General features: G+C 37.0%; 1 protein-coding gene across 2 annotated transcripts in view; it reads right to left on the bottom strand.

The window, feature by feature from the left end:
• MYH10 (myosin heavy chain 10) overlaps positions 1 to 26,995 on the bottom strand; it is a 227,432-nt gene extending 200,437 nt beyond the window's left edge. For both annotated transcript variants that reach the window (XM_051995701.1, XM_051995702.1), the window contains exons 1-2: positions 26,748 to 26,995; positions 5,007 to 5,380 (exon numbers count right to left, since the gene is read on the bottom strand). In XM_051995701.1, the coding sequence (XP_051851661.1) occupies positions 5,007 to 5,351 (345 nt within the window). In that variant the 5' untranslated portion in view covers positions 5,352 to 5,380; positions 26,748 to 26,995. The remainder of the gene's footprint in view (positions 1 to 5,006; positions 5,381 to 26,747) is intronic.
• Positions 26,996 to 27,209: the final 214 nt, after the last annotated feature.

Raw genomic sequence — 27,209 nt, 5'->3', positions numbered from 1 at the left:
AAGCCACTTTTTAAAAATAAAATTATGTATAGTATACTCAACTGATTTAGAATTACTTCTTTAAAAAAAGGAAATAAATTACAGACCCTAAACTCCACCTGCTATTCAGGAGATGAAAGTTTCTGTGATTCTGTTTGAGGCTCCAGTTAAATCCAACTATCCACTGGGGTCCCCCACTTGCTGAAGTAAAGTCTGCGAAGTATTTGTACTTCACACTGGTTAATCCCCCATCTGGAGTCTTTCTTCAGGTTTTTTTGGATTGTTCCAGGAAGACCCCTGTTCTGCCCCAAGACTTCTTGTTTTTTCACCAGTCTATGTTCACCCTAAGATTCAAATTTGTTCTATGTGGAGAAATGGAGAGCTTGAAATTTACTGAACTACTCTGCCATCCTCCCCCAAACCATTTTGTTTTTAATACTTTTATGTCTGATTTATAAAACTATAGCCAAAAGGCAATCTTTTTAAAAATTCATTTTGCCAGTTAACATAAGAACTCGATTCCTCTAATCTACACTCCAAAAGTTCTATTCTTTTTTTTTTTTTTCCCAGAGCAATCTGAGTTAAGTACTTGCCCAGATTACATAGCTAGTAAGTGTCAAGTGTCTGAGGACAGATTTGAACTCAGGTTGTCCTGACTTCTGGGCTGTGTTCTATCCACTGTACCACCTAGTACCTAGTAGTCCCCATTGTCATGTGCCCAACAAAACATTAGATAAGGTAAATTTCCCTTTCAAGAAAGCATATGTAATAATAGAAGAGACTATATTTATGACTGTATACCATAAGTTCTATTCTAATGTTCTGTAATATCCTAGCCAGATAAAATCTGCTCATTCCTGCATAACAACTCTGCTGCCCATGAGAGCGAAGACAAAAATAAACTGAGACAGAGCAGATTATGAGAAAAGCTACATTTTCTTAGCACTCAATAGAAACTTATCATTCTTTAACTATACCTAACATATTCTGTAATGTTAAAAGACAAATATTTATCTTCAAATATATATCCTTAGCACCTACTCAAAATGTCCCAACAGTGCAAAGTAGTGCTCTTCCATGAAAGATCATGGTGAAAGATCATGCACACAACAGTGATTCAACTAGGGATATATAATTTTGAACTTTTACTTCCTCATCCACAAAATGGGAGTGACACTCATAATAGTTATCTCATAAAGTTGGTGTGAGAACAATTATGGCAACACTTAAAACTTGATAAACTATTATTAGCTACTGCAGTTATCTATTGATTTCTGACTTAGAGGTCTCTCCAAAAACTTCCAATAGTGCTTCTCACTTTTTCAACCTGCTCTTATTCATTAATTCTTTTGTAAATGTTTCACTTATGAGCAAACTAGAGAGTTAAATTAAGCCTAAATTGAGAAATTCATTTTATTTAAAGGAATGCCTTATCTAACTTGGAAAGCCAGAGTGAGGCTCTTACCTGAAAGTAGTATGACTTGCTAGAGGAAAAAGGCATTATTATAGACATAACTTTAATTTAAAAATCAAAAAGATAAATTCATTCCCTTCCATAAGAAACAAGTGATCTATAAAATAATCTAACAAAAAGATCAGATATCTTTTTGAAATTTTTTATGTGCAAACTAATAAAAATGCAATTAATTAATTCACTCCTGAAAATTCAAGGCTCTATTTATGTATAGCTAGCCCTTTTGACTGATTTTGTCAATTCAAAAGAAACAATTTAATTCATTTTTTAAAAACTACCTTACTAAGAAATTGACTGACCAAATTCATTTGACTAATCTTCCAACCCCTTCCTTTCCTTCCACTTTATGAATCTAAAGTATAAAGCAACTTTGAGCTCATCCAGTCAAATTTCCTTAAATCATTGCCACAAGTGGTTAAACTGAGGACCAAAAAAAGTAATTGTAAAGGGCTGAAACTCTTAATAGATGCACTGAAATCAGACAACGGAGCACTTAAGACTACTTACTTATTGGACAATAACTCTATGAGCATATGTTTGGAAAACTGGCCCTTCTCACTATTCCATGTTGGCTCGATCTTTTGGATAATGGTAGGAGGGATTAGGGGATGGAATGAGACAAGCCAGACTCACTTTGCAGGAGGATGAGAAGGAAGGTTGGTGGAACCTTGTGGCAGTTTCATCCATCTCCTTTACTTCTCCCCCTAAAGACCAAGGACTTTTGCTTATCCTGACTCTGGCTGATCCTGAGGCCTCCAGGGTGGTAGCCTGGACTTTACAAGTAACTGATTTGACAAAGGTCACCTAGATAGGGTCTGTGCTAGAATTCAAATCTAAAACCAGACACCTGCCACTCTTGACAGTCAATTTACTTCCCATTACCTGGATGAATAAAAGATAAATAAACTCTGAAAAGCAGGCACCAAATGAAGTCAATGACTCTCAAATGTTCCAACTAAGTAAAACATTAAAATTTTTAAATCAGACCTCATTAAATGGTTTCTCAAAAACATTAAGTAAAAATAAGCTCAATAAGAAGATTGACATTAATGAGTGATCAATGATTGTAAAGGGCTGAAACTCTGAGTAGATGCATTGGAATCAGACAAATGAGCACTTAAGGCTAATTACTAATTAGGCAAGATTCTATTAGCATATGTATGGAAAATAGCCCTTCCCACTATTCTGTGCTGGCTCAATCTTTTGGTGTATAAAGAGAATTGTAGGAGGGATTAGAGGTGGATTAAGACAAGTCAGGGTCACTTTGGCTGTGGATGAGGAGAAGGGAGGTCATGGAGAGCTTGCATCCATTCCCTTCACTTTTCCCCCTAAAGACCAAGAATAAAGACCTAGGACTTTTGCTTATCCTGACTCCAGCTGATGCTAAGGCATCCAGAGTGTTAACCCAGACTTCACAAATGATGTCACACAAAATTTCTGTTATACCATAGCAATGGCATTGTGAAATGGTATTAATTGTCCATAGGAAGCCTGCCTATACTACTACCATTATTGATCACATTTACAAAGATATAATTTCTGCAAAGGAGATAAAGCCATCTATAACACACATTCATATAATTTAAATATCCTCCAGAAGTCTATAACAGACATATTTTTTATCTGTCCAAATATTCCCTTAGTCTCCTTTACTAATGTCATGTGTGCTAATTTTGGATGACTTGTCCTGAAACTTTTCCTCTTTTTTCTTCCTTTATGCTCTTATTCTTGGCCATCTCATCAGCTGCAATGATTTAATTACTATCTATCTATCTACTTGCCTATAACCTTAGAACAGGGCTTCTTAAACTTTTTCTACTCACAACTCCTTTTTCACCTGAGAAATTTTTACATAACCCCAGGTATACAAATCAAAGATTTACTGATAATCAATTTTGCCACCCTATGCTCAGTTAGGACATCCCATATGGGGCTGTGATTGAGAGTTTAAGAAGCTGGGCTCTACAGTATCAGTTCTATTCACTACCCCCTGAACATTATTAGCTATATGTCATGTAGGCATCTCAAACTCATATCCAAAACAGAACTTATGAAGGGTTTTAAAAGCCAAATAGAAGATATTATATTTGATCCTGAAAGTAATAAGGACCAGTCACTTATGAAACATTTGGATATGTCACCCAAATAAACAGGTAAAGCATACCAGTGTTTTAGAAAGATCACCTGACAACTGAGTAAAGACTGGAATGGGCTAGGTAAAGATTTAAGGCAAGCAAACAACCAAGCTATTGCAATAGTTCAGTTGTGAGTTAATAAGGAGGCTGCACAAGGGTGGCAGCAGTGTCAAAGGAGAGAAGGAGGAATCTATAAGAGATGCTATAATACATAAATGATGGAGCTTAGCAACAGATTGATTATGGGGGGTGTGATAGAGAATGAAATGTCAAAAATAACACTTAAGAGATCTGTTAAATGAGAAAATTTATCTAGATAATCTCTTAAGGTCTTTACAACTTTAAAATTCTATTTTTCTATTGCTATCCCTTGCATTTTCTCTTATCTTATAGAAACACGAATACTTTACAACTGCCAAAAGATGAAAACCAATGGAAACTTCCTTATTTTCCATCGATAGTGCTATAGAAAATTACTGTGCTTCCCTGATAACTCACTAGTATCAATTTATATACCAGTGATCTATCACTTTCCCACCTATTTTTCTTTAATGCAAACCCATATTACATCTTCCTTATCTATCATTTCTCTGAACCTACCACTATTTTCTCAGATGTTATCAGAGCCCAACTGCATTTTTTTCTCTATTTTACTCTTACTAGTGATTTTAGGATCTGTGTTTACTTCCTAGACTCATAACATTGTAATACATTTGTATACATTCAATTAGTTATATCTCATTAGTTAGTAAACAAGCATTTATTAACCACTTACCTACTATTTAGTTACTAAATAAGTAAAAGGCTACAAAGAAGTGCAAAAACAGATCCTGCATACAAGTAGTATACATTCTAAGGAGGAAGCCTGTATATAAATAAGTAGGTACAAATAAAAGATCTATATGAAATCAAAGGTGATAAGGACACTGAATATTAAAGGAGCCAGAAGTGAGGGATAGACGGTTACTGTTAGTGTAAAGAAATGGAGACTTATGCAGCGAATGCTTATTAGAAACTACAAATAGGCTAAGGAAGCTGGAAAACAGCAAATGGAAGAGTAAAAGGATAAGACAGCAAATGTTCAAAAAGCAAAAATTATGAAGAGTTTTAAATGCCAAACAGAGCATACTTGATCCTGAAAGTAATAGGAATCTATTAGAATTACTGAGTAGGAAAGTGACCTAAACTGATATGCAAATTAATTTTATATACCAATATATAATGGATAATCAGATTACCTTTTTTATCTTCAATGTTACAGCTGAACAAAAAGAAATTCTAGTAGAGAATATGGAGATTCAATATGTTCATATATTTATGACATGAGTTGCTATTTATAATAATTTGTAGTTATTTCTCATATCCATTCAGTTTTAAATACTATCTTTTAGAAAATTTTTTTTAGAAAAAATACTTACATAAATAAGTCCAGAATAATAACGATCCTTGAGGTTATGTAAAACAGATGCTTCATTCAAACATGTTAATTCTGCCATATCTTCCACTTTGGAAAATTTAGGTGGGTTCATCTTTTGAATATCATCTTTATTGACCATTGCTTTCTTTCCATTCTCTGCCAATTCAACTATGACTTCATCTCCTCTCTCTTCCTTGATACTTGCTGCCTCAAAACCATGGCGTTCTGATGGAATCCAAACCAGCTTTTTAGCAGTCCAGTCAGCCTGAGTGGCAGGATTGTAAATTACAGCCCTATCCACAAAGAGATACCTCTCCGGATCTTCAAGTCCACTCCTCTGCGCCATTGTAAAGGGAAAAATACAATGGTATATGCCTACAAAGGAAGAAAAGAAAACCTATGTTTAAAAAATAAGTACACAAAGCTGAATCACAAAATTCAACCATACTACAAACCTACTTTAATGAAGAAGTTGAAAAATGTTGGGAATTCCTTGTCATATCTACTTTAACAAAGACTCCAAAGCAAACTTTAGGTAGAAGTCACTATAATACCTAAAGTGGTTTAGTGCCTAAAAGCTAAAAATCCCAAAATTTTACAAGAACAGAAGGCAGTCTCAACCATGCTCCTTACTAACATGCACACCTTATCAGCCAAAATAAGCATAGGGATTATAGGAACAAAGTTATAAAAAACTTTTTATACAAATAAAGTCAGATTTAAATAACCGGAGAAATACTAATTGTGCATGCTAGTCAGGGCCAAGATGATAAAAACAATTTTATGTAAGTAAATTTATATATTTAATATATATAAATTAATTTTGATAATATTAGTATTATCAAAAAATATTTTACTGAGTTAGAAAATGAAATTTAAAAAAATTCATTTGGAAGAACGAAAAGAATATCAAGGGAACTACTAAAAACTTTAAAAGAATTTGGCAGTATCAGATTTCAAACTATATAATAAGGCAGTAATTATCAAAACTTTCTATTACTGGCTAAAAAATAGAAAGGCAGATCAATAGAAAAGAGCAGGTATACAATTTAATCTTATGTTTGACAGGTACAAAGGCTTGAAAGTTTCTGGATCAAGAATTCATTATTCACTTTTTTAAATAGTTGGGAAAGCTGAAAAGCAATCTGACAGAAGCTGGGCATAGACTTGTAAATGGTATCTTATACCATTTACCAAAAAATAAGGTCAAAATGAATGCATGACCTAAATATAAAGGGAGATATTACAAGAAAATGTGAAAACTATTGGCTATATGCAAACAATTTATGAATAAAAAAAGAGACAGCATTAAGAGGAGTAAAATTTCAATTACATTAAACTCAAAAAGGGTTTTGCACAAATAAAACAAATGTAACCAAGATTAGGAAAGCAGAAAACTGAGGGGAAATTTTTAGACAATTTCTCAGATAAGGATACAACTCATTCCCTAATTGACAAATTGATAAAAATGTTGACTCATGTCAAAGGATATGAACAAAAAGTTTTCTGATGGAATCAAAACAATTTAGTCATGTGAAAAAACACACTAAATCATTATTAGAGAAATTCAAATTAAAACAATCTTGTAAAATCATTTATTATCTATCAGATAGAAAATGAAAACAACAAATGGAAAGTAAGCTTGGTTGTGTAGTTAAAGAAGCTTCAGGTGGAGTTGAGCAGCCATTTTCTAAACAAATGATGTATGTGGGGTAGGTAGGAACATACTAAGGAGTAACCTGAAAAAGGTAGACTGAAAAGTATATAAACCTCATTGTTACCCAGTCAATGGGGAAATCAAAAGAGGGAATTGTGGCCAGGAAAAGGAAGCCTTACTGTTTGCTCTCACTTCTATAGTGTGTTTATGCTCATCTCAAGCTTCACACCTACTTCCTGTAGTTATGTATTAAAGGTTTAAACTTCTTTACTTCCTCCTGAGTCTATTCCATTCACTGCATCCTCTGGGGCTTCAGAATTTTGTTCCCAACATTTCTAAAATATGATACCTAGAACTGAACACAATATGCCAAATATGTGTAACCAGGGAAGAATGGACTAACATTACAGTGAACTTAAGCCTGCATATCTCTCGTTATATAAACTAATATCTATGGTATCCCATACCACACTTTAAAATTTTTGAATACAAGTTTAAACTCAAAATTTGATAGATAATAATTTTTAAAATTTCATCTTACTAGATGCAATCCAATGTTCTAAGCCTATCGAGATTTTTTAAAATCCATTTATATTAATGATGTCTCCCAATTTTTGTCAACTACAAATTGAATAAGCAGATTCACTTCAAATTCAAATCACAGATGAATATTAAATAGCACAATGCCAAACACATCTCTGAAATACTCCATGGGAGATCTATCTTCAAAATGACAAATTGACATAGACCATACCTCTCCATTTTTTCTATATGAATAGCAAAAACATTCATAAATTGATGCTTAAAGTCTAAGTAACATAGCCACAACGCTACTTTTATCTACTAGATTATAAATTCTGTCAAAAAAAGAAATGAATTTAGCCTGATATGGCCTGTTATTAATGAAAGTGCGCGCGCACACACACACACACACACACACACACACACACACAAAATGTTCAATGACAGTCGAAGGGGTGGCTCGCAGGCCAAAACTACATATTCCCAGAACCCATCTAGGATGATCAGGTATTGAGAAGACAAGGTGTTTCCTCCTCTTTTTTACCTTTATTTTTGCCTACCTGCTCATCCATGCATCTGCTCTATTTGACATCTATTGACATATGAGATGGGAAACACCAATTTCATTCTTTCTAGTGAAAAAAAAAAAAAATACATCATTGGTGTAGTGGATAGAGCACCAGCCCTGAAGTCAGGAGGACCTGAGTTCAAATCTGACTTCAGACACTTAACACTTCCTGGCTGTGTGACCCTGGGCAAGTCACTTAATCCCAATTGCCTTAGCAAAAAATAAATAAATAATAAAGAATCACCAGGCTTTACCATAGCATATCTCTATCACCCATAAATCCCCTGGCACTGTCAAATGAGCTACACATGAGGCTTGTTATCCACCCTTTCATTGTACTCTTAGAAATTCTAGGCCTTTCCACAACTGAGTTTTCCTTGATGAACACTTGTCTTCTCCATTTAGAATATGAACTCATCAAGAAAATGGGAATGTTTTTACTTTCTATTTGTATTCTCATAACTTAGTATGGTGCTTGGCACTAAGTACTTAATAAATGCTTTTCTATTCATTCTAATTTGTCTAATAACTTAATACACTTTAATAAATTAAAAAATTTACAATAGTGCCAAATAAATAAAATGACTAAACAGCTTAATCAAAAGCAACATATCGAGGCAGCCCCAAACCCATAGCAGAGCATCACAATGAAGACAAATACAAACTGGAAGTTTTATTATCCACTACTAGTTTCCAAGTCACAGATTCAGAATATAAGGAAGAAAGGTCCTGTGTCTGTTCTCTCCTCTCATTCTCCATTACTACCACCACAGGCAGAAGAGTAAGTTCACAAGTAAATAGCATGGCTCAAATCTAAGGAATAGAGAATAGAATTATTTAAGGTACAGTTTCCAGCTTCCAGCCCCAAAAGAAGACTGTACAGGTTTTACCAGAGTAGCAATTCCAGATCAAAGAATATACATTTCTATATATATTCTATACATTTATGTCATTCAATCAACAGTTTCTCATCTGGCTAACAGTGACTGAAATCAGCAGTAGTCACTTGTTGCTAAGACACAAACCTTGTAGAGCTGGAGGAAGAGGGGAAGGAGGAGGAGAGTAATCAATCTTTGTTCTGGAACAGATCACTTTGAAAATGCTAAAATTTTACAAGTCCTAAGCCCAAATTCTCCCGGAGAGAGTTAACAACACAACAATAAGTACTCCACAAAAGCAGTCAAAGAAACACTCCAGACATTCCCAACAGAAACGTATAGAACTAGTCCCCAACATCAAAAGTCAGAAAGTAGGTTGGAAGAATGAACAACAAAAAAGAATCCCACTATTAAAAATTGTCATAACAGAAAGGGCACAAGACACAAATTCAAAAGTGACTCCAAAACATCTAGAAATTTTTAATTTCAAATATGAAAGTTAAAAAAAAAACAATGAAATGAACAAGGATAAACTGCTTACATTCTACTATGGGGAAATAACATATATTCCTTATAAAGCCCTATCAAGAACATTATTGGTGGAATTGTGAACACATCCAGCCATTCTGGAGAGCAATTTGGAACTATGCTCAAAAAGTTATCAAACCCTTTGATCCAGCAGTATTTCTACTTCTCTGTACCCCAAAGAGATACTAAAGAAGGGAAAGTTACCTCTATGTGCCAAAATGTTTGTGGCAGCCCTGTTTGTAGTGGCTAGAAGCTGGAAAATGAATGGATGCCCATCAATTGGAAAATGGTTGAGTAAATTGTGATATATGAACATTATGGAATATTATTGTTCTATAAGAAATGACCAGCAGGATGAATACAGAGAGGATTAGAGACACTTACATAAACTAATGCTAAGTGAAATGAGCAGAACAAGGAGATCATTATATACCTCAACAATGATTCTGTATGAGGATATAGTCTGATGGAAGTGGATTTCTTTGACAGAGAGAATATCTAACTCAGTTTCAATTGATCAAGGATGGACAGAAGCAGCCACACCCAAAGAAAGAACACTGGGAAATGAATGTAAACTGCATTCATTTTTGTTTTTCTTCCCGGGTTATTTATACCTTCTGAATCCAATTCTCCCTGTGCAACAAGAGAACTGTTCAGTTCTGCACACATATATTGTATCTAGATTTATTGTAACCTATTTAACATGTATAGGACTGCTTGCCATCTGGGGGAGGGGGTGGAGGAGGGAGGGGAAAAATCGGAACAGAAGTCAGTGCAAGGGATAATGTTGTAAAAAATTACCCTGGCATGGGTTCTGTCAATAAAAAGTTATTTAAAAAACAAATAAATAAATAAAGCCTTATCAAGAGGAGTCTAATTAGAGAGAAGGCAATCTTAAAAAAATAATAGAAAAGGATGAAAAAAGAAATACAATAGGAAAGGAAAAGAAAAAAGTTGGGGCAAATATCTCACAAAATGGGAGTAGAGCATCTACAAACAAGGAGAAAGTGATGGGATAAGCACTTAACATTTAAAACTTTATTCTTACCTTAAGTGGTCAAAAGAAAGAAGAATACACACATCGAATTGGGTCTAGAAATACATTCACTTCACAGGAAAATAGGGAAAAGAGATAAAGGAAAAAGAGGAATTAGAGGGTAGATTAAAGGAGGAATTAAGACTAAACAAAACAAAGAAATTACAAAAATACAGATCTTTTTGAGGAGGCAAAAAATGGTAATCTGTGGGGGTGGACCATTAATAAGTGTGGACCTCCTCAAAGATTTGGCCAATCATAATCTATTCTCCCTTTAGGTGTTTTCATAATGTCTCATATGTTCAGTTATCTACAAGTATTTAGATGACAACCCTAATCTCTCTCCTGAGTTCTAGTCCCACATCACCAACTGAGTGCTAACATGTGTGTATATCAGAATCTGTACATTTTATTCAATTGCCTCAGACATAAAATGCAAAATTCTCAGCCTATTATATAAAGCCTAATCTTATTTTCTCTTTGTGTGGGAAAAGGTGAAGAACTTACAGATTCTAAAGTAGATCAAGCTTATAGGCCTTAGTTTCGGCTTCTCTGGAGTCACATGATTTTAGATAAGGCCTGGACTACGTGGTTGAAGAAGCTGTACATCATCTTGTCTACTACATTCCACTGACCAACTAGGGGAACAGTAAATTTATGTAACCAATCACAACATATAGAGGGTGGGATTTTGGAGGTTCTTTGTCTGAAATGTATAAAAGCTATAAGCATTTTCAAAGCTCTGGCCTTATCCTGCTGTGAAATTTTGCTCGCAGACCAGGATGGGGTCTGCTTCTCAAGATTCTAATAAATAATTCTGCTTTCTATGAGTGATCTCTGTAGTAGTCAATTTGGGTAGGTCTATTTGTCCCAAACAATTGGGGGCTCATCCGGGATGGGGTCTTTGGGGGAGATGGCTGTATGCACCCCGAACAGGGACAAGCGCCCATGAAGCAGTTTTCTCCATGGTCTCTGGCTCTGGGTGTGCAGCCTCCCTCCCTCTTAGACAATGACCTAAGGCAAGGGTACTCAGTGGAACGCAGAATTGAAGAAAGAAGACAATAGACAAGTCCTAACAGCCGGCACAGTCTAGAAGATCTAGGCGAGAGGTAAGCCCGAGTCGAAGCCTGGGGGTCTATTGGCCCAGGGAGAGATAAGCTCTCTAAAAGAACTGGAGGACTGCTCAGACCCCAAGGAAAGGGCTTTCGAGAGCGCTACGCTGGTACTGATCGCAGTCCAAAGTTGTATGTTAGGACAAGGTGCAGGGAATTCCGACCAATAGCCCCCTTGGGAGTCGATTAAATAACTGGGACAATGTCCCAAAGTACAAAGAGAAAAGTCAAAAGAAGTTAATTAAATACTGCTGCTTTGTTCTGGGAGGACCTTCCCCGAAAACCTGGACTGGGTTCAGGGTGGTAGAAGCAGTCCATGAATTTATCAAGCCATTAGCTAGGGAATTCAAGAAAAATAGAGCTCTGTGTCTGTCTGTATGTGTATGTCTGCTTTGCATTCTGTTCTGTGTTAAAAGTTAGCAAGCTCATAAGAGATAAGAATTCAGCCTCTGTGTTGCAGGCTTAGAAAAATATCAGGCTGAATTGTGGGGAGAAGAAGGGAAGAAGGGGAAAAATAAGAACATAGATTGAAAGTCTGGAAAGTTTTGAGAAAATAGAAGAACAGTGGATATCACTCCTGTAAACAAGGAGCCTGTTATCAGGACTCAGTCAGAAAAAAAAAAAAAATTTCAAGGTAAAGCAGGGATTGGTGCTTAACTTTTTCCTGGCTTACTGAAGAAAAGAAGTTTGAATGGAATATCTAGGTAGATTTTATTTTACGAAATTTCACAAACTAAAGTACTGGTTAATTTTAAAATAACTTTAAATTGGTATGTGTGTTAAGACTGGAAATAAGAAGTTAAAGATATTGGAAGGGAGGAATAAAAATAGAGTGAGAGAGGTAAATAGTTGAACACGGGGACGCTCTGACCTGTTGGACCTTTGGGAAATCTAGGCATATTTCCAAAAAAAAAAAAAAAAAAAAACCCAAAACATTTTTTTCCCCAGGAGAAGAAAGAAAAATCATTATTAGCAAGTTTGCTTTCATGGAATTAGAGAACATAAAGTTTAGGAAGGTTAAACTGGGTAATTGTTTGTCTACAACATTTCATTAAGAGTTTTGGGAACTTATTGTATTTTAAAGAGGTAGTATAATTGTGAAATTGAAATAAAATTGAAATTGGAATAATTTTGAAATAATTTTACTGTTGCCTTGCACATGTTAGGTTTATTAAGAGGATAAAATCTTAAGAATTGTTTGAATATTGTGGCCTTTACAACTGAAGAGAAAAACTTTTTTTTTTTTGCCTTATTGTTTGGTTGGACTTTAAATTAAAATAGAGGTTATTAAACAAAAGGCCAATAGCTTACCTTGGGGGGGGAGGGAGGAGGTCATGTTTGTATCTCCCTACTTAAATGGTATATTGCTTTTTTAAAATATTAAGTAATTTGTAAACTATATTATGAGTTTTATGAAATTTGGTTCAAACTTAATTGTGAACCTTGAAGTTTAAAGTTTATTTAAAAAAAAAAAAAAGATGATTTAAAGACAAGGGACAAGAGAGATTGATTTACAAAAGCTATTAAAGTCTGTTGGAGAAGGTTTGAGCAAGTCTTGGGAGGAGAGAGACAGAGATGGGACAGGAGAATGAAGGTGATTTAAAGATTGATTAGTAGGAGCAAATGATTTCAAGAAGAAATTAGTGGGAAAAAGAAGGAACTGATTGGAAAGGATAGTCACAGAGATGGCTGTGAGATGGGATGTGTTTTTGCAGGGGGAGAACAGTAGTGGAAAAGTATAGCTGCTTTTGGCTGAAGAAAGCAAACTCATGTAAAGGGATATGCTGCTCTTACAAGATGTTAATTGATTGAACATTTGTTTCTTTAGATACATAATGGTTTTCATGTTTAAAGAATATGATCCGAAATGTGATATAAAGTTTGGAAGAGTTATTTCAAAAAAGTTTAACTGATGTTTTAAAGAACTTTTCAGGGTATTTTATGTAAAAATAGGAAGTTTTAATTAATTGTATTGAAGACAATTATTTAAAGGGACTCCAAGGATAATAGTTTTTGCCTCTGTCCTTTTGAAAATGTTTTTGTTATGGACAATATGTAGTTTGGGATTTTTCTGTGTATTGGGTATTTAAAAAAAAAAGCAAAATGATTAATATAATATTCAATTTATGGAACATCTATTTGGGTATATAAGAATTGTGTGGACATCTGGCATACATTTCTTATCGTTAAAAGTCTTACAATATGTAGATGATCTTGTGGCAGGAAGGAAAAAGAGTGACCTTGTCCAAGTCAATATCAATTTGTTAAATTATTTGAGAACACAGGGACTGAGAATTTCTTAAGACAAATTGCAATTTGTGAAATGTGAGGTAAAATATTTAAGTCACTGTACAAGTGAAGGGAAAAAAAAATTGGATCCTATAAATTATTTGAGGAAAAGAATGGAAACAGTAAAGGTAAAGGATTGGCACACAGGGCATTGGTCACTGAAATTTTGACTAATCTTAAGTTACCTAAGAACGTTGCAGTGATTCATGTGCAGGGGCACCAAAGAGGAGATTTCGGACAAAGGGAAACTGCTTTGCAGATGAGGAGGCAAAACGGGCTGAAGAAGAGGAATCGGTAAGTACAGAGGAAATGATAGTGCTGATTCTGGCATTTCTGCCTCCAAAGCTTCCATCTTCCCTTACCCAGAAGAGAAGCAGGAAATCCAAAGCCTTGGTACTCAGGAGGATAAAGAGGGGCACTGGCTCCTCCCTGACGGCAAAGAGGTACTGACCACAGCAAGTATGGGACGTGTACTCCCACTCCCACATTTACATCAGGGCAGTCCTTGGAGTGTCCAAGACCTGTGTGATGTGGTGCTGACTAAGTTTGTGGCACTGGCTTGTACACAACAGCAGGCAACTGGTCAGTGGGTGTCCTGTTTGTCAGAGGATGAATAGGGCGGCCCAATGACAAGCCCAAAAAGGAGGAAGGCCCCCCTGGTATCAGGCCTTTCCAAAGCATTCAAGTGGACTTTACAGAGCTGCCATCAGTGGGGCATCTCAAATACCTGTTGGTCGTTGTGGACCATCTGACCTTATGGGTAGAGGCCTTTCCCCTTGCCTGGGCAACAGCCTCAGCAGTGGTAAAAGTCCTCCTTGAACATATCACTCCAGGGTATGGGTTGGTGGAGCAGGAAGATTCAGACCAATGAACCCGTTTCATAGCTAAGATCCTCTTATCTGTGGCCCAAGCTCTAGAAATATCATGGGACTTACACACCCCATAACCTCTGCCCTCATCAGGCAAAGTGGAAAGGATGAATAAGGAAATTAAACAGCAACTGACTAAATTGGTTGAGACACAATTGCCCTGGACCAAGTGCTTTCCCCTTGCCTTATTAAGAATAGAATAAAACCCCGAAGGGATGTGGGATTATCACTTTATGAATTATTGTATGGTCACCCTTATCTAAAAGTTCAAAATTCTTCCTTGGATCCAATATTTGAGACCAAGGATTTGTTTTTAAGGAAATGCGCCATGTCTGTACTGCAACATCTGAAAACTTTACCACTAAAAGGGCTTATTGCTCAGACTCCTCCCTTAGAATTCACAGGGCATAAGTTCTAGCTTGGAGACTGGGTCCTGATTCAGACGTGGAAGGAGGACAAGCTGACCCTGACCTGGGAAGGACCGTTCCAGATCCTCTTGACATCAGACACAGCAGTGCTACGCAGGAAAGAGGGTGGACTCAGCATACCAGAATTAAAGGACCAGTGGACACTCCAAGGGTGGACTTCCACAATGAATCCAGAAAATGAGCTGAGACAAATATTGAAAAGGAACTGATGAACTCTGCATGTAAAATCTTGATAGTGGTATTGATCTGGGGGACCTTATTGGGGCATTGCCTAAATCAAACAGGTGCAGGGCCATGGATGGGAGAAAGTAAGTGTGAATGGACTTGTACTCATCAACTAGAGAGGGTAGATATCATAGATTGTAGTGAGTATAGAAACAGAGGGAGCAAGTCAAATATTGTTTGTAATATGGGTCAGTGCTTAATTGTTTCCACCAGCATTTATTAGGGGGTAATGAGGGATGTTTGAAGGAATTTAGTTGAAGCCTATTTGTTGGAACACCTCGTAATCTATTCAAATTGGTGATGCTAATGGGTGGGGAGATGCCTGGCCCCAGCACAGATTATCAAGGAATATGGAATAGCAACATAGGCTCAAGATGGTAGTTGGGGATATCGGATACCAGTGTGTATATATATATTTATGACAGATTAATTCAACTGCAAGCAGTCTTAGAGGTAACAGCTAACCAAACTGTTCAGGCCCTTAATCTATTAGCCGATCAAGCCACCCAGACAAGAGAAGTAGTTTTATAACCTAGACTAGTTTTAAATTATCTGTTAGCAGAGGAAGGAGGAAGGGTCTGTGAGAAACAAAACTTGTCCATCTGTTGTATGCAAATTGATGACAATGGACAAGCAGTAAAAGAAATTACTAAGGGCATTCGCAGGATAGTTCATGTGCCTGTACAAATTTGGAAATCTCCCTTCACAAATAGCTGGTGGTCTTGGTTTGATGGTAGCTGGTGGAAACAGCGCTTATGGTACGGACATTGCAATCAGTGGTATTATTCTGTTGCCACTATGTTTACCCTGTATAATTACATTGGTAACAGGAATAGTTCAAAGATCACTGTGAAGAATCTTACAATATGGAGGATGCCACTAAAATGATGATTTTACAGAAAGAAGGATGGAAGGCAGTAGCAGGGGATGATCCAGATGAGGAGATTAACAAGCAATGTGTAGAGATGTTATTTGAATTTAACCACAATGTTAGTTCTTCATGGGGAAATATATGTACAAATATATTTATGAATAACAGGGGGGACTGTGTGGGAAAAGGTGAAGAACTTACAGATTCTAAAGTAGATCAAGCCTTATAGGCCTTAGTTTTAGCTTCTCCGGAGTCATATGATTTTAGATAAGGCCTGGACTACGTGGTTGAAGAAGCTGTATATCATCTTGTCTACTACATTCCACTGACCAACTAGGGGAACAGTAAATTTATGTGACCAATCACAACATATAGAGGGAGGGATTTTGGAGGTTCTTTGTCTGAAATGTATAAAAGCTGTAAGTATTTTCAAATCTCTGGCCCTATCCTGCTGTGAAATTTTGCTCGCAGACCAGGATGGGGTCCGCTTCTCGAGATTCTAATAAATAATTCTGCTTTCTATGAGTGATCTCTGTAGTAGTCAATTTGGATAGGTCTATTTGTCCCAAACATCTTCATGCTCTTTTGTTCCAATCAAAATGGACAATAAGCCTGTACATTTGCGATTTCATGTCCCTACATATATCTGCATAGATGATCCCTAACGTGTCGGATAAACCCTTTCCTCAATAATGTCTTATAGAGATATACAAGGTACTAATTCAAATTTCTAAAAAAAAAAAAAAAAGTCATTCCCCAATTGAGAAATGGTCAAAGGATATCACAAACCCAGAGCAATTTTCTAAGGAAGAGATATAAGCTTATCTACAATAGTATGAAAAAATGTTACCAATCAATAACTGGATGTTTTTTTTTTTGGAGGCAATCAGGGTTAAAGTGACTTGTCAAGGGTCATACAACTGTTAAGTGTCTATGGCCACATTTGAATTCCGATCCTCCTGATTACAAAGCCGAGAATAATCAGAGAGACCGAGTCACCTAGCTGCCCCACCAATCAAAAATAACTAGAAAAATGCAAATTAAAGCACACTGTTGTTTTACCTCACATTCATCAGATTGGCAAAATTGGCAGAAAAGAAAAATCATGTTGAAGGGGCTGCAGGAAAATAGGCATATCAACATATCATTTGGTGCAACTGTGAATAGGTTAGCTATTCTGTATTCTAGCAATACAGAAATGTCACCAAAACCTACTAAATTATGCACAGAATTCTCAATCAGGGAATAGTTAAATTAAAGCATATGAATGTAGTGGAATACTATTATGGTGCAAAATAATGAAAAGAACAATTAGAAAGAAACATGGGAAGATTTATATATGCTTCTCTCAGAAGCTAACAGAACCAAAATTCTGATAAATTCAATTACCAACCAGAGTACCCATGATAAATAAGTGCCTAAAAGAAATGTGACAGAACTCAAGATAGAAAATGAATTATACAGATAGGCTATAGTCAACATAGGAAATGTTTTGCTGGACTAATTTGTTTTGGTTTGTTTGTTTATTTTTTTAGCAAGGCAATTGGGGTTAAGTGACTTGCCCAGGGTCAAATAGTAAGTGTTAAGTGACTGTTATTAAATTAAATTTGAACTCAGGAGGACCTGAGTTCCAGATCTTAATGCTCTTATCCGCAGCACCATCCAGCTGCCCTCCTGACTATGCTTAGTTGTTTCCAAGGTTTTGTTTCTTCAGTGGAGGTGAAAGGGATAGGAATTAAAGGAGGGATAGGAACCTGGGGGGGGGGTGGAGGGGAGGGGGGAGACGACGGACACCTACTTTGCAGAATGTCCAACTTCCTTCACTACTTAAATCTTTTCTAATTTCCTAGTTAATGTTATTTCCCATTAGAAATTACATTGTATAACTTTGTATTTACTTGAGTGTCTGTTGGATGCTACCAGTACAATGTAAGTCCTTAAGGACAGGAACTGTTTCATTTTTATTTTTGTATCCTCACCTCTTATCTCAGTGCTTTGCACATAAGTGCTTAATAAATGATTGCTGAACTGAAATGAATGTCTAAGACAATATTATCTCTCCCCAACCATTACCACTCCATGAAACCAACATATTTCTATTGAGAGCACTAACATCCTTTCCAGCATCAATGGTTTTTTTAGCTTATTCTGATTATCCTTCAAACCCAATACCTTATCAGTTAGTTGCCAAGTGCAGTCAACTTCTCCACATCTCTTGGTACCCAATTCTCCTTGTCTGCACTTACATAGTTTCCACTCTAGTTTAAGACCATCATCACATCACTTCCCAGTTGGTCTCCACTGATTGAAGTCTGTCTCCCCACTCTAATCTATCCTCCACATTACTGCCAAGAATAATTTTGCTTAAGCACAGATCTAATCATATCTCTCTCCTGCTCAAAAATCTCCAGTATTTCTCTATTTCCCTTTTACTTCCATCTACATAATCTTCAGTCTGGCATTGCCTTCCTAGCTTTATTTTCCATTATTCCCCTAGTCTTTGTTCCCGAAACTCAACATTTCATCTCCCCTTTTTGTGTGTTGGCAAAATACATCTTCTAACCTAAATGGATTACACTTCTCCATCCTTTCTCAAGAGACCTTCTGTTTTCTCTCCAAGACTCAGCTCAATACTTCTGTGAAGACTTTGCTAATTCCTCTCCCCAAGCTGTTAAATGTTTTCCATCTTTCTCAAATTACATTATAGATCTCTCCTGGTTCACTAAGGGACTTGCATAACTCATTGAAATTATAAACTATGCTCTGCAGGGTTACCCAAGACAGATATGTCATAATGGTAGAGTTCTGACAAAAGATGATTCACTAGAGAAGAAAATAGCAAACCTCTCCACTATTGCCAAGAAAATACCACAGACAGCATTAAAATGAGATAAGCCCTTCTGTCTTAAGGTGTCCAGCAAACTACTGGGAAAGAGCAGAGGGCAATTTGTAAGTAACTCTAGTATTAATGAAGCAGATGGTTTAAAACTGACACTCAGCTACATAGCTGTATATATATCTGGTGATGAAAGAAAAGTCTGATGACATAGGAACCTGAAATGTAAAATCTATGAATTAAGTAAACTGAATGTGGTCACATAAGATGAAAAGATTAAATATCATATTTTTAGTCACAGAGAACTTAAATGGATGGGAATGGGTACATTTATTTCAGGTGATCATTATGTATACCACTGTGGACAAGAATCCCATAGAAGAAATAGAGTTATCCTCATTGTCAATAAAAAGATAAGAAAAGCAGTATGGATATATAATTTCAAAAAAGACATTATCCATTTGAATCCAAGGCAAATTGTTTAATATCACAAATCTATCCTCCAACCACTAACACCAAGGAGAACAAAGTTGATTAGTTCTACAAACAACATCTTCTAGAAATATAACACCCTCTCCTGCAAAAAAAAAAGGGCACATTCATCATAGAAGATTGAAATGCTAAAATAGGAAAAAAATAATTGAAATAACACGCAAATTTGGCCCTGGAATACAAAATTAAGCAGGGCAGAAATTAAAATTGTTTTTCAAGATAACTTGTTGGACATAGCAAATTTTTTTACAACAACCCAAAAAATGACTCTATATTGGGTATCACCATGGGTCAATATAAGAAATCAGATTATATACATTACAATCAAAGGTAGGAAAAAACCCTACGTAGTCAGTTAAAACACCTGGAGTTGACTATGGCTCAAAAGCATAGGCTTCTTACTGCAAAATTCAGACTCAAATTGAAAAACCAGCAGACAGTATAAGCATGACCTAAATAACATTCCTTACGAATATGTAATAGAAATGATGAATAGATTTGAGGGATTAGATCTGCTAGAGTTCCTGAATTACAACTGTGATTCACAAATATTATATAGGAAGCAGAAAGAAAAAAAATTCCAAAGAAAAAGAACAAGAAAGCAAAATGGCTGTTTGACAAATAACTGAAGAAAGGAAGAAAGGAGAAAAGTAAAGATATATTCAAATAAAGGCAGAAGTTCAAAGGAATAGCCAATAAGGTTTTCTTACATGAGAAATGCAAAGTATTAGAAGAAACCTATAAAAATGGGAAAAACAAGATCACTTAAAGAAAATTAGAAATATATGCTTAAAGGACAATCAAACTGTACATACACATTGACCAGCCACACTACTATGGGTCTGTTTCCCAAAGAAATCATAAAAAAGGGGAAAGGGATTTATGTATACAAAAATATTTATAGAAACTCTTTTTATGGTGGCCCATCAATTGGGGAACTGCTAACTAAAAAGTTGTGGTAGATGAATGTAGAATGTTATTGTTCTATAAGAAATTATGAATAGGAAAAATTGAGAAAAACTTGGACTAATGAAAAGTGAAATGAACATGCCAGGAGAATGCTGTACACAGTAAAAACACCACCACTGTGCAATTATCAACTATGACTGACTTGGCTCTTTCTCAACAGTATGATGATCCAAATCCAAAAGACTCAGGATAGAAAATATCCACATCCAAAGAACTGATGGTGTCTGAATGCAGATGGAATATTAGTTTCATTCTTTTTTTTGCTTGTTTTTTCCCCTTTTATTTTTTTTTCTTTCACAACATGAGTAATATGGAAATATAGTTTACATGATTGCAGATATATAAAAAATATCAAATTGCTTACTATCTTAGGGAAGGGAGAAAATTTGGAATTCAAAATTTTACATTAAAAATCAATGTTAAAAATTGATTTTGATTGGAAAAAATACTATTTTGAAGAAAAAAAATGAAGAAATGGGGAGGAGGAAAATCAGATACCACAAGAATCCTGTAAAAATTGGCATAATAAAAGATTAAAATGGTAGAGATTTAAAAGAGATGGCAAGAACATAAAGAACCATGTGAGAAAGAACCTTAACATCACCAATAGCTACAATGGTGTGGTTACTGATCTAGAAGGAAACATCCTAGAGAATGAATCAAAGGGACCTTAGGAAGCAATGCTAACAATAAGGTTAGCACAAACAAAAGAATTCCAGCTGAGTTATTTAAAGTCATAAAAGATGATGCTGTTAAAATACTGCACTTCAATATGCCAGCAAATTTGGAAAACACAACAGTGGCCACAGGTTTGGAAAAGATCAGTTGTTCCAAACCTAAAGAAGGGCAACGCCAAGGAATGTTTAAATTACTAAACAACTGTCTCCATTTCACATATTAGCAAGGTTATAATTAAGATTCTACAAGCTAGGCTTCAGTAAGAAAATTACCAGAAGAGCAGGCTGGAACTAGACAATGGAAAAAGGCAGTGGAACTAGAAACCAAATTGCCAAGTTTCACTGGATCATGAAGAAAGCAAGGGAGTTTCAGAAAAAAACATCTATTTCTGCTTCATTGACTGCATTAAACTCTGTGACGACAGTTTACCACAGTGAACCACAGTTCACAATAAAATGTGACAAAGTCCTCAAAGAAATGGAAAATCATCTTACTTGTCTCTTGAGGAAACTATATGTGTCAAGAAGAAGATAGAACCAAATATGGAACAAAACTGGAAAAGGATGTATATTGTCTCTTAATTTAACTTATATGCAGAATACATTATGGAGAAATGCCAGGCTAGAGGAATCAAAAGCCAGAATAAAAAGTTGCTCAGGGTAAATATCAATAATCTCAGATATGCAGACAATGACAGAAAATGAATAATTAAGAAGCTTCTTGAAGAGGGTTAAAAGGGAAAGTGTAAAAACTGGCTTGAAGCTTAACATCAAAAAACTAAGATCCCATCATTTCCTGGCAAACAGAGGAAGAAGAAATGGAAGCAGTGTCAGAATTTATATTATTAGGCTCAAAGATGGAGATTGCAGCCATAAAATCAGTATGCCTGCTCCTTGAAAGGAAAGCTACAGTAAATCTGGACAGCATCCTAAAAAGAAACAAACATCACTTTGCTAACAAAGGTCCAAAGACTCAAAGCTATATCTTTTCCAGTAGCAATGTATGGCTCTGAAAGCTATAAGGAAAGCTGATCATCAGTGAACTGATAACAAAACTGTGGTGCTGGAAAAGACTTGAGAGTCCCTTGAAGAGCAAGAGATCAAGTAACTCAAAACTTAAGAGAATAAATTCAGAACACTCATTGCAAAATCAAATACTGAAGTGGAATCTTAAATACTTTGACCACATAATGAGAGGATAAGACTCACAGAAAAAAACCCTGATGTTTAAAAAAAAAAAAAAAAACTGACACAAAACACAAGGTATATTCAAGGTACAAAGAGTAGCCTACTTTGACAGTGTAAGGTAACATGTAGGAGAATAATGAGAAATATAGTTAGGAAATAAATTGGTCACAGATTGAAGGTTCTCAAATGCCATCCCAAGATATTTGCAATTTTTTAGGTAATAGAATAATTGAAGGTTCTAGAGAAGATGAGGGAAGAGAAGGGAAGAAAAAGGTTCTTTTTAAAAAATGTAACCATGGCACATGTAACAAGCTGAAATTGCAAAAAAGCAAAAGGGAAATAGCCTCTTTGTATGCGTCTTCAGCAGAGGATGCATATCCCTATTTAGCAAGGCATGTACTTGGGGGCAGGGCTAAAAAGATTTTGAAAGAACCTATCATTAGTACAATTCCATAAAAGCTGATAAAATATAACTTAGTATTTGTAAAATAAGTCAGGAGGAAGGGACTTAAGTTCAAGACTTAAGATATGTTCCTTTTTAGATTCTATCAATGAGAGATGGTTGTCATTTAAAAAAATTTTTTTCAATAGAAAGATTTCAATATTTTAATGGAGAAAGAAGTTGGAAGTTAGAGATGAGAGACCCCATTAAAGATAAAGTAGAAGAGTTTGTGAAGGAACAAAGTGTCAAAAGAGCAAAGAACAAAATATTGGTAAAAAAGATGAAAAAACTTGCAGAGTTGTGTCTTAACACAGTAAAGTCTGATGATTAAGAAAAGGTTTGGAGTTTGGCAATCAAGCTGGGTTTTTGTGTATTTGGTTTTTTTTTTTTTTTTTTTTTTTTTTAATAATAATTTAGAAAATGGAGTTTCTAAACACAGGAGAAAAACAAAAATGGCTAGAAAATTAGGTGTGAAAGAAATCCCCTTCCATCTTTATTTTAAGGTGAAACCAAAAAAATTTTAAACTCCAATCACACCTGTGCTCAATAAGTATTTGCTGAATGAGTGAAGCATATGTGCAGACAAATCATTTCAAACATCCATTCTTTGAAGAGAAAGGACTTCAGGTAGAAAAGCAGGAGGAAATCTACTCCAGGAGGTCATTATTGAGTATAAATGAGAGAAGACAGAAAGAGAACACAGAAAAATGTAGTTATGTTGGAGCTTAAATGACAAAATATTCTAAGGGGATAAATTTAATGAGAATGCAATCTATGTCTTTATCCAAGCCACTGATAAAAATGTTAAGACAAAATGAGAACAAACATAGATCCCAAAGTGTAACTAAGTTTTTTAACTAAATAGTTCTTAAGCATAGTTTTGTTATTTATATCTGCCATGGTACTTTGCACATAGTGCTTTGCTCATAATAAATGTTCAAAATAGCTGTGAAATAAATTCATAAATCTAGAAATGGATTAAGTTTTTGGGTAAAGGGGTTATATAGAGAGTTGGCAATATCAGCTTATTCAAGTAGCACATAAAGAATGGATTGTGACCTATTTTTAAAAGTTTTCTTAATTTAAAAAAGGCAAAGGCAGGGAGAGACAAGAGGCAGTAAGGATAGCCAAGCAATAATAGTTTAATTTAGTTTAAAAAAAAATAGAAATTCCTGCACAAATAATACTTTTAAAAATTCACTTCCTACTTCTGAAAAACCATACATAAGTATAAAACCTGCTAGTTTTAGAACTCTTTTCCATGTATGCCTACATAAATCTAGCTATCAGTAACCCAGCATGGAGTAATATATAAAATACACTGTGTATGGGATTCAAAGCGGCACTAATTTTATAGCGAAGTTTACCCATCTGTAAAATAGAAATAATATATGTACTACCTACTTCATATAACTGTTTCAAGGAAATAACAACATATAAGAACCCTCTGAGAATATTTGAATACAATTCACAGAACCAGACACTGAACCACAAAATTTCAGAGTCAGAGGATAGGTACCTCACCAACTACTTAATCCAACTCATACCTGAAAGGAGTACCCCATTATAACATAGCCAATGTGCTCATCCAGCCTCTGCTACTTCCAGTGATCTTCAAAAAGAAACCCACTAAGCCTTAAATAAAACAGAAATCTCAATTATGGGTATTTGTGTTATTCATCTTCCTTACTAGGTAGTCTCAACCACTTATGAAGCAAACTCTTAAGTATTTTGGTATCCCCCATGCTATCTAATATGGTGCCTTGAAATAAATTGTTCTACTATTTACGAAATCAACTCATGAATCCAGCACATTTTCTTCCCATTATTACAAAAGCTTGAGAATCATTTTGACTCTTTTTCCATTTATGCATTTGCTAGCCAATCTTTCTTCAGCAAATTAACTAAAGAAATTATTTGCCTTAGTATGACAAATGATCAATCTATAAATTGATAAGATGTTAATATTCAGTACATATTGGTTAAGACTTCCTATTTTCTTAAAATTGTTAGTGAAATTTGTCCAAACTGGCAAAGAAAAAAAGTAATCTGTAATGAAAATCACCATCATCAGTTGAAATCTACATAATAATAAAATTTTAAGTTAGAACACTACACTAAGTAATTTTTATTTTATATCTTTCTCTCTCTATCCATATATAAGCCAAAGTTCTATATTCCTTTATACTCCATCCAAACCTCTCTTCCAATTTTTCTCTACTGTCGTCCCAGTTAGGCTTTACTAAAATAATTTCCCAAAGAATCCTCCCCCCAAAAGTACTGTTTTCACGGGTCAGTTCACTTCAAGTCTTCTCGAGAAGTAACAGACTTCAAGATACAGAGATAAAATGCATAAAATGGCCACTTTTCTAGGCCAAGAGATACTTAAATATCAAAAGCATATTTGAGACCTTTTGGTCTCAAAAGGAGGATACTTAGAATCTAATTACAAGTTTTTTTGAAATGAGATGGCATCAAAATAATCCAAATAATGCAGACAATTCTCAGATTCATAATCAAAAATCAAAATCTTAGCAAAGCACAATAGTATATTTGGTATTTTATTATTCAGTTAAAACTGCAAAGAAGTCTTTGTTTCTTGTGTAGTCCCTACCTCCACCCACCGCTGCTGTTCCCTCCCCTCCCCCCAAAAAAAATCAACCGCAGTGATCCTGCAGGGAGCTGCAGAGCCTGAAAGAAATAACAGTGATTACTAGAGACCTTGATACCCACACCAAGCCTCCTCAATGCCCTCACCCTTTTTTGGGGTATTATGCTCCAAAACAGTCCCAGGGGACTTTTCCATACATAGGGAAAGAGCTTGTCCAAAAGCTTCCACAATCGAATCCGTTTCAAGCAGCCTCCGACCCATGATTTGACTGGTATGGGGGGGGTGGGGGGGAGAGATAAAGGAGGGTGTTGCTAATCAAAGAGTAGGAGGAAAGAGAATGGGGAGCTCAGGGTAGCCGCTCAATCGGAGAAGGCAGAGATCAGACTCTTGGCCATTCACACAATAGAAAAGAGATCTAATAGACAGACCGACCCTCCCTTTCTTTTTCTCTCTCTCCCTCCCATCAGGCCTCCAGGAGCAGCCAGCCCCTTTCCATTTGGTAGTCGTTTCCCCCCGCCCCGTTCCCTCCCAAGCGAGCCACATTTTCCCGCCTCCGCAAGGTCCTTCCCAAGGCACAAACGTAGCCCCCAACCCTGCCTTCTTCCTTCACATTCCACCTTAACTCCTCCCCATTTAATACACTTACAGCCCTACTTCTCGAAGATCAACCCTTCGCTCTCTTCCACGGCATATACACGTCTTCCCGCACCTGGTATTCGCACTTTCCCAGCCTGCATGATTCTGTCCCTCCCCCCACCCCGTTCCAGTCTAATCTTGAGTCCCCCCCACAATGTATTCCCCCAACATGAGCCCGCAGCCGAGCCCAGCCCACCCAGCATTGCCCCATTCTTCTCAGCCACCGCCTTCCCCAACCCTCTCAGTCCTACCCAGAACCCCTTCCTCCCGGGATCCTCCCAATCCCTCCAGGATTATACGCCTCCCCGGAGCCCTCCAGGACAGGGATCCGCAGGCATCCAGGTTTTCCTCCTTAGACTCTGCCATCATTCCTTGGTAGTCCCCTCCCGAAAGCACGCGCTTCCCTCCAAAGACCCTACACTACATACCAGAGGCCCCCGTCCTTTTGTCCGCCCTGCAAAGAGCACCTCCCCACCCTTCAGGGGTTCCCATAAGCAATACCCCCACATGCAACCGGGAGTGTACCAGAACCTCCTAGGGACCCTTTAGAGAGCGGGAGACTTATACACTATCTTCTTCTAGGGAGCCCCTTCTCCCAATACAAGTTCCACCCCCGCCCCCCACTACAGGACTGTACCCCTTCAACTTCCCCTCCCCGCGAGGGCCCCTGCCCTACGGTCATCCCAGAGCGAGCGCGCAAGCCCGCGACCCCTCCCCTCACCTTCTCTGCCTCTTCCCTTCATAGCTAAATTTAAGTCTCTCTCCTTCCGCCCAGACACAGAAGACCCCCGCCCCAAGCAAGCCCTGATACCTGCCGGGCCCAGCTAGCCTCCTACACTCCGGCCCACCGGGCCCCGTCAGTGCAGTGATGGAGAAGAGCTACAGGGCTGGCTGCCTCACCACCTCACCTTGAAGTGGAGATGATGGCGACCGCAAGTACCTAGCAGCGACCACAGATCCGGCTCCTCAGACGAAAACCCACCGCCGCCTCCGCCGGGCTCCTTTAGCACTGCTGCGCCGCGCCGCCCCTCCCACGCCCACCCTCATTGGGCCAGTCCCACGCCCATCACCGCGGGTCCGTTGGAGCGTCCAACTCCGAGGCTAGACGTTGGCAATCCCGAGAAGCGGTCCTACCTCCGGTTCACCCCCCCCCCCCCCATCACAAATAATATTCATTGGCTCGCATTCAACGCCCTAGCAACCGGCGCCCTCACCTCACGGGCTTCACGCAGTGTCAGTCACTCGTTCCCAAGGAGGAGAAGCCGGTGTAGCAGCTGCCTAAGAGCTCAACCTTGCCGGCGGTGGGCATTCGGGACACACCTCGGGTTTAGGAGGTGCGCGGCTGCATGGTGCGCAGTCCCCGCGGTGAT

Source organism: Antechinus flavipes, chromosome 4 (assembly GCF_016432865.1).
Source record: "Antechinus flavipes isolate AdamAnt ecotype Samford, QLD, Australia chromosome 4, AdamAnt_v2, whole genome shotgun sequence".
Lineage (NCBI taxonomy): Eukaryota > Metazoa > Chordata > Mammalia > Dasyuromorphia > Dasyuridae > Antechinus > Antechinus flavipes.
The sequence above is the reverse complement of the archived record's forward strand: the minus strand, read 5'-3'. Positions and strand labels throughout refer to the sequence as shown.